The sequence below is a fragment of the Ipomoea nil genome, unplaced genomic scaffold (assembly GCF_001879475.1).
Source record: "Ipomoea nil cultivar Tokyo-kokei standard unplaced genomic scaffold, Asagao_1.1 scaffold0706, whole genome shotgun sequence".
Lineage (NCBI taxonomy): Eukaryota > Viridiplantae > Streptophyta > Magnoliopsida > Solanales > Convolvulaceae > Ipomoea > Ipomoea nil.
In genome coordinates, this window is record NW_017617134.1 from 1,888,094 (window position 1) to 1,896,929 (window position 8,836).

The window sequence follows — 8,836 nt, forward strand, 5'->3', positions numbered from 1 at the left end:
GATACTGTGGATACATGAATAATTCAGGGGAGAAAACGTGTTATAAGTATATAACTAAGGGGGAAAAGTGTCATTTTTCATATATTAAATGTTTGCTTTTTGAATATTCATTTTTATTGTCCTGAAGATTCATTATTTAATATACTATTTAAAAATGGGTCAATACATTAATAATAAACCTTTAGTATATTAAAAATGATCATTTTGGGGTGGGTGTGTGTGTGTAAAAAATCTATTTAACTATTATCCCATTTATCCCTGATTATTATTATTATTTTTTTTTGGGATTGTGGGCTAGAGTGTTGGACCAAGATTTTTATTGTTTGATCTAGCTCATCCCCATCCACAATTTATATCATGGATCAAGGTCCACATTGTATTATGGACCCTGAATTGAAACGATGAGGTACATAATTGATACTTGTAAGTAACATAATTTTATAACACAAGACACAAAAAATCACAACACAAGGAACATACACATGTTATATATTTACTTATTTTTTCAAATCTGATTTAGGTACATAATTTGTGTTTATCGGCACAGAATTTCACAACACAAAACAAAAAATCCATAACATAAAGACACAATTACTAATTTATTTCATGTACAAAATTCATACTCATAAGGTACATAATTTCATAACACAATACACAAACTCACAACATAAGACACACATACACCATCCAGGATCCACATTGCACTGTAAATCCTGGTCCATGGTATAAGGATTGATCATTGCACTGTAAATCTTGGTCCATGGTATAAGGATTGATCCCAATCCATACTTTAATCAGTCATTGATAAATATATTAAGTCTAAATTAAAGAAATTGAAGAAAAAAAATTAAAATTTTAAATATTTTGAGCTATAGGCCAAGTCAAGTCAAAGATTTTTTATTTTATGGAGTCCAAAAGTAGATTAAACTCGCCTTGAGCACTCCCCCATAGAGTTTGTGTGCAACATAGATATAATTTAAGTATAGTGGAGTCCATATAAAAAGGAGAAAAGTAATGGTGGCATAATGACATCAAGAAGACAAGAACTGTTTAATCATTTGCAATTCCAAGTTCCAATTCTTAGCTGCAACGCAACATGGAACTTAAAACCTGGAGAATATGTTGCAGAATCACACAACACCCAAATTTTGCACAACTTGTCTTCATCATTTAATATAATATGTTCTCCACAGCTAGAACACAGTTGTAACACACAATTATCTACTCTTTTCCATCTTTACAACACAATAAAAAGTACCCAAAAAAAAAAAAAAAAACATAGAAACAAGACAAGCTTCTTTTGATACAACAATGTGAACAGTCATTGGAACCCGGTTTTGGCATTGGAGGATGATGAATAGAGAACCGAGGAAGCGGAGAAGAAGCTCGCTGCATTACCGCCTTCTCCATAAGACGTCGTTGCCGAGAGACCCTTCGCGTTTTCTTGGTTTGTAGGGGAGGCCTTGAGGAGGAGGGCGTCGACCTTCGCGTATTCCTCCCTCTCGTGCTTCATTTCCTTCAGCATTGCTGCCACGTCTTTCATCGTAGGCCTCTCAGCAGGCGCCGGGTTTACACACAACAACGCTATCCCTAACGCCTGCATCATTTCCTCGATATCCAAGTCTGGCCCCGAGCCCAACCTCGGGTCGAGCACCTCTGCCCCTCCCCTCCTCTTTCGTACCCAATCCACAATGTGGTCGCCTTCTGGTATCGTTGGATCAATTGGCTGCTTCCCCGTCAAAACTTCTAATATAACCACTCCATAGCTATACACGTCGCTTTTCTCAGTGATCTTCATTGAATAGCCATATTCTGTATAGGAATTAAGTCCAAAATTCGCTATATGTGAGCTAAAATTGTGACATTAGTCAATCAGCTCATATAAAGTGTGAGTGCTAAAATTGTGACATTCAATAAGCTCATATATAGTGTGAATTGAAAGAAATAAGTATTTACCGGGAGCTATATAGCCATATGAGCCTGCAACGGTGTTGGAGGATCGACCAAAATCGCCATCATCGACTAGCTTAGCGAGGCCAAAGTCAGCTATGTAAGGCTCGAATTCGAGACCGATGAGAATGTTGTTAGACTTGATATCTCGGTGAGCGATAGGCGGGACACAATCGTGGTGCAAGTAAGCGATTCCTTGTGCTGCTCCCAACAAAATTTTGTACCTCATTTCCCACTCGAGAGGGTTCCCGTTCCTCTCGTGTAGGAGGCTGCCTAAGCTCCCGTTAGGCATGTAGTCGTACATGAGTAACCTCGTGTTTCGGTTCCAGCAACAACCTAAGAACCTAACGATGTTCTTATGTCGTACCGAGCCAAGCGTTTTCACCTCGGTTGAAAAGGAATCACGAACTCCACTCTTACCCTCGTTGGCAATCGTTGTAGGCCAGAGCTTCTTTACTGCCACAGCCTCACCGTTATCGATATTAGCACGGTAAACAATCCCGGAACAACCCTTTCCAATGATATTGGAATCGACTAAACACTTCAGAACCTCTTCGACCGAGAAATTGAGCTTCTGGAAGGGAGTGAACTGCCAAGTCCACGACTCTCCCATCTCGGAATCATCGTCCCCTCTCATAGTCTTTCGGGTTCTCAGTATAGCAATCGTGCCCATGATAACCATCACGATTGTCATAGTTATGAGCAACGCAATGGCCAGTCTGAGCTTTTTCGACTTTGCATCGTTCGTTACACCCTCAGTGTTTCTAAGGAAGCACGACCCCCGGCCAAAAGTGCATAGCCCTTGGTTTCCAGCAATGTCCGATGCAGATAACTGGCGAAAGAGCTTGTTGTCGGGGAGAAAACCGGTGAAGTTGTTGTAGGACACGTTGAGGGAGACGAGATTCTCGAGCTTCGCTAGTACACTCAAGTTCCCTATGAACTTGTTGTGGGATAGGTCAAGAATTGAAAGTTTAGTGAGAGCAGAGATTTCAGCAGGAATTGGCCCGATTAGCTGATTGCTACTAAGGTTAAGTGCGATTTCGAGGGACTCGAGTTTCCCCAACTCAACCGGGATACTACCCGAAAGCTCATTGCTGCTAAGATCAAGAATTTGAAGATTTGAACACAGGCCAAGCGAGGGAGATATTGATCCCGAGAATGAATTCTCGCTTAGAACGAGCTTGTTCAACGAAACCAAGCGCCCAAGGCTTGCGGGTATAGGACCATTGAAACGATTACTCGAAACATCCAAGACTTGGAGCTCAGATAAAGACGACAAAGAATTAGGCAAAGGACCTTCTAATATATTGTTGCTCAGGTCCACCATTTGAAGCTGCACACACCTTCCAATCTCATCAGGGACGGGTCCAGAAAGCCGGTTTCCCGACAAATCAAGAAAGTTCAAGCTCTTCAATCCCCCAATCCCTCTCGGGATCAAACCCGTGATTCGGTTTTTCCCAAGCCTCAGCCTCACTAAGGAGCTACAATTCCCCATTTCTTGAGGCAACGTGCCCGAAATATCATTCGAAATCAAGAGAAGCTTTGTGAGATTCTTTAGCAAGAACAACCCGGGGGGAATACTACCAGTGAGGGAATTTCGCGATAAGTCCAGAGATTGGAGGCTACTACAGCTAGCCAAACTCGAAGGCACACTGCCTTCGAGCTGATTCGCCCACCCGAAAAACACTTGAAGGCTCGACAAATTCCCCAACTCCGGAGGAATCAATCCTGAAATCTGGTTCGTGTCGAGCTGCAATTGTACTAAACTTTTCGCATTCGACAGACCAGAGGGGATCGAACCGGAAACATTGTTGTTACTAAGCATTAGTTCCTGAAGCTCAAGAAGCCCACCAAAAGACAAAGGTATAGAGCCAGACAAATAGTTCAAAGACAAATCAATCATACTCAATTTGGTACAATTCCCAATCTGTTCTGGAATACCCCCAACCAAGCTGTTCTGCCACAGAAACAATTTCTCTAACTTCTTAAGATTCCCAAGCTCAGGTGGGATTGAACCAGAAAGACTATTATCATACAAATACAAATTCACAAGCTCAGAACAGTTACCTAAACCAGATGGGATTTCACCAGACAACATTGTAGTGTAAATAGACAATGTCTGGAGTTTCTGAAGCTTACTCAAAGAGCCTGGCAATGAACCCGAAATCCTCGTATCAGCAAGGCCTAAAACTGTCAATTCCCCACAGTTTCCAATCTCTTCTGGGATTTCTCCAACTATATCCTGGTTCCCACCTGCCCTGAGAGCCTCAAGATTTGCCAAGAGCCCTAGCTCTCTGGGCAGCTTCCCAGTGAGCCGGTTATCGAAAAGGTGAAGGCTTTTTAGGCTAGAACAATTGCCCAACTCAACTGGGATTTTCCCAGTGAGCTGATTTGAGTTCAAGATCAAATCTTGAAGATTTTGGAGCCTCCCAATGGTGGAAGGAACACTACCCACAATGCTATTTGAGCTGAAATCAATGAGAGTGAGGTCAGAACAGTCCCCAACCTCCCAGGGGATAGTCCCTGTGATGTTTGCATCAGAAATCACAAGCTTTTTCAGGTGTGTGAAAGAAGAGAGATTTGCAGGCAAGGGGAGCTCAAGGCTGATAGACTGAATGTTAATCTCGGCCACAAACCCCTCAGCGCTGCATGTAATGAAATCCCACTTGCATGGAGTGGGGTCCAGTGGGTTCCATGACGAGAAAAGGGGTGGCGGTGGCGCCGCCGAGGAGTGCAGCCACGAGTAGAGCGTCGCCGCCTCATGGTTGCCGGCGCCGGCGCCGGAAAAAAACAGAGTGAAGATAAAGAAGAGAAATGGTAGCCATGAAGAAACAATACTAGTAGAAGTAGAAGAAGAAGATTGTTTTCTTGGGATAGAGATTAAGATAGACATTTGCCTCAAATTCCAAACCTTTCTTGGGTTTGCAATTGCATGTCAAAAACACTTCTTGGGTTTTGCTCTTCCTTTCCTCAATCTCTGTGTTGTGTTTTTTCTTTTCTTTTTTTCTTCTCTTCTTGTTTGGGGGTTTTCTTGGTTTAAACTCAACCCCTTCAGAAGCAAAACCCTTTTATTAATCTGGGTTTTCCATTACAGAGAAAAAGATTACAAAAGGCCATAATAAAATAACCCAAAATCAGAAACAAAAACAAAATTGTTAATTTAATTACAGAACAAATTAACAAGGAAGGAATACCTTGAGATCAACAACCTTAGCTTGTGCACCACCTCCCCACTATTCCCTCCTAGGATCCCACCCCATTCTGTCTTTGAGTTTTTGACTATGTATGTGTGTATGTATAGCTACTGTATATGTATGTGAGATTAATTGACTTATAATAGTAGCTTCAAATTAAAATGGAAACATAAGAAATTAATTATACACATACATGAGAAAAATAATTCACATTATAATATGTTTACTCATAAATGATGACTTTTTTTCACCAATATGTCGCTCTGGTTAAGAGTTGAACTTGTACCTTGAGATTACCAAGTTAACAATGTGACTAAGTTGGCTATGATTTTGATTTTTGTGTTTTGGTGATATGATTTTAAGACGAATTATTTTCACTTTTAACACGGAGCATTAACTCCTTAAAGTAACGGTCACCGACACCAAAAAGAAAAAAAAAAAAAAAAAAAGATGGAAGGAAAGGAGGAAAGAAAAAAAAAATATGAAAAAAAAATATTACAGATTAAAACATTGTTGTGCACGTAGAGTGCACGCGCCCGACTAGGCACATTTTGGTGCTTTTCACGCGGTAAGGGGCAAATTTTTTTTGGGTAGGTCCTACTTTGGAGACAAAAAATCAAGTTCTTGCACAAAGACTCATTTCCTTCTCTGTCTTCTCTCTCCTTTGCATAAATATTACAATCTCACTTTTAATACTTCAAGGTTGCGATTTTGATTCGATAACGGACGCGGAGCATTAATTCCTTGAATTAGCGGCCGTTGACATACACACAGAAAGAGCCAAATATGACAGCAAATTATACCATTGATCAGGGTCTATCTTGAATTGTAGACTCTGATTCAAAAATAAGATAGACCCTACCCCAAAAATAACCTTAATATTATGTATGTGTGTATGTATAGCTACTGTATATGTATGTGAGATTAATTGACTTATAAGTTATAATAGAAGCTTCAAATTAAAATGGAAACATAAGAAATTAATTATATACACATACGTGAGAAAAATAATTCACATTATAACAAGCTTACCCATAAATGATGACTTTTCTTCACCACATGTGCGTATATATCGGATAATTAAATCTCGTGTTGTGATTCATAGGACTACAATAAAATTTTTAATATGTTCAAAATAAGAAAGTCAATATGTTGCTCTAGTTAAGAGTTGAACTTGTACCTTGAGATTACCAAGTTAACGATTTGACTACGTTGGCTGCGATTTTGATTTTTGTGTTTTGGTGATAATGATTGTCTTAATACTTATATTTTAAGACGGATTATTTTCACTTTTAATACTTTTATACGAGGTGGTCATTTTGATTCTATAACTGACGTGGGGCATTAACTCCTGAAGTAACGGCCGTCGACACCAAAAAGAAGGGGGGAGGGGGGGGGGGGGTGCAGAGGGAGATGGAAGGAAAGGAAGAAAGGAAAAAAGAAAAAAAAAAGAAGTAAAACAAAATATGAAAAAAAAATTATAGATTAACGTTGTTGGGCACGTAGAGTGCACGCGCCCGACTAGGCGCATTTTGATGCTTTTCAAACGGCATTTGATTTTTGTGTTTTGGTGATAATCATTGTCTTAATACTTATATTTTAAGACGGATTATTTTCACTTTTAATACTTTTATACGAGGTGGCCATTTTGATTCTATAACCGACGCGGAGCATTAACTCCTGAAGTAACGGCCGTTGACACCAAAAGGGGACCAAAAGGAAGGGGGGGGGGGGGGGGGGGGGGGGGCGAAGAGGGAGATGGAAGGAAAGGAAGAAAGGAAAAAGACAAAAAGAAGTAAAACAAAATATGAAGAAAAAAAATTATAGATTAACGTCGTTGGGCACATAGAGTGCACGCGCCCGACTAAGCGCATTTTGATGCTTTTCACGCGGCAAGGGGCAATTTTTTTTTTTTTTTTGGGGTAAGTCCTACTTTGGAGACCAAAAAAAAAAAAAAAAAAAAAAAACAAAACAAAACAAATTCTTGCATAAGGACCCATCTCCTTCTCTGTCTTCTCTCTTTTCTCTGCATAATCCCGTCCCGCCAACTTTGTGTTTACTTTAAGTCAAGTAATTGACCACTTAAATTAATTTTGCCAGACAAAATTTATCATTCTTTTTCTTTCGCTTGAATACTACTTATTTTTGGCTTAAAAAAAAAATCTATCGTAGTATTCTTTAATTGATTCAGGCATTTTTTTTTTAGAAAAAAGAGACAATTTTTATTTATTTATTTTCCTTTTTTTTTCAATAAAATCAACATATATAATTGGAGTTGATTTTATTGAAAAAAAAAAGGAAAATAAATAAATAAAAATTGTCTCTTTTTCTAAAAAAAAATGTCTGAATCAATTAAAGTATACTACGATATTTTTCATTCTAAAAAAATACTACGATATTTTTTTTTAAAAGCCAAAAATAAGTATTATTCAAGCGAAAGAAAAAGAATGATAAATTTTGTCTGGCAAAATTAGTTTAAGTGGTCAATTACTTGACTTAAAGTAAACACAAAGTTGGCGGGACGGTAAATCTCGTATTTCTGCTTAGGGCAAGTACAATAGTAGTTTTTGGGAAGTTTGTAATGTTGTAAGAGCATCTCCAACCTAATTCACACCAAAACATCAAATTTCTTCACCAAATCTCACATCAAAATGAATATTCTCAGCATATTCTCACACCAAATTTTATTCATCTCCAACCCATTTACACCAAAACACCAAATTTCTACATTAAAATAATTTGATTTCTCAATTATTAGTTCGAATTTAATTAGTTTAATATAATTTAGTTCGAACTTAATTAGTTTAATATAAAATATAACTTGTGATGTAAATAATAATTTTTATTAACAATAATTTTTATGCTATAATTATTTCAAAAAAATCGAATTTAACAGTATTTTTGAAAATTTAGTTTATTCCAAAATAATAATATAGCATAAAACATCTAGTACATTTAATTGTTGGAATTACTATATGTTTGATGTATTTAAAATTTTAATTAATATATATTCAATATTAGTCTTGTTTCGATCGTCTCAATGAGATCTTTAAAATGGTATAATTTATATTTAATAATACAAACTTTAAATATAAGTATTTAACAAATAAAAAATTACATATAAACAAATAAATGATAAATTTGGAATTATAAAAAGAAGTAAGGGCAAAATGGTCTATTACTTTCTTATTCTACATTTGTTGTGGATGAACAGTGCTACACCATATATGGCGCGACACTATTCATTAACGCCAAAACAATTGGCGTTATGCCGTTTTGCAGGCATACATTGGAGGAGCTAATTTTGCAGGGATGGTGGTTTGGCGTTGGAAAATGCAGATTTGGCGTTACGTTGGAGTTGCTCTAATAGTTATGTAAAGGAGAGAGAGAAGGCAGAGAAGGAAATGGGTCATTGTGCAAGAACTTTTTTTTTTTTTTTTTTTTTGTCTCCAAAGTAGGACTTACCTAAAAAAAAACTTGCCCCTTATTGCGTGAAAAGTACCAAAATGCGCCTAGTCGGGCGCGTGCACTCCACGTGCCCAACAACATTAATCTGTAATTCTTTTTTTCATATTTTGTTTTACTTTTTTTTCTTTTTCTTTTTTTCCTTCCCTTCCATCTCCCTCTTTTTTTTTTTGGGTGTCAACGGCCGTTACTTCAAGGAGTTAATGCTCTGCGTCAGTTATCGAATA

At 37.7% G+C, this 8,836-nt stretch overlaps 1 protein-coding gene across 1 annotated transcript; it reads right to left on the minus strand.

Annotated features, from left to right (window-relative positions):
- Positions 1 to 1,163: 1,163 nt before the first annotated feature.
- Positions 1,164 to 5,197, minus strand: LOC109176356 (receptor-like protein kinase 2). Its single transcript, XM_019325798.1, has 3 exons — positions 5,145 to 5,197; positions 1,957 to 5,026; positions 1,164 to 1,812 (listed from the first exon to the last, which is right to left on the minus strand). Exons 2-3 carry the CDS (start codon positions 4,841 to 4,843, stop codon positions 1,322 to 1,324), a joined length of 3,378 nt encoding a protein of 1,125 aa, XP_019181343.1. The 5' UTR covers positions 4,844 to 5,026; positions 5,145 to 5,197; the 3' UTR covers positions 1,164 to 1,321.
- Between the last annotated feature and the right edge of the window lie 3,639 nt (positions 5,198 to 8,836).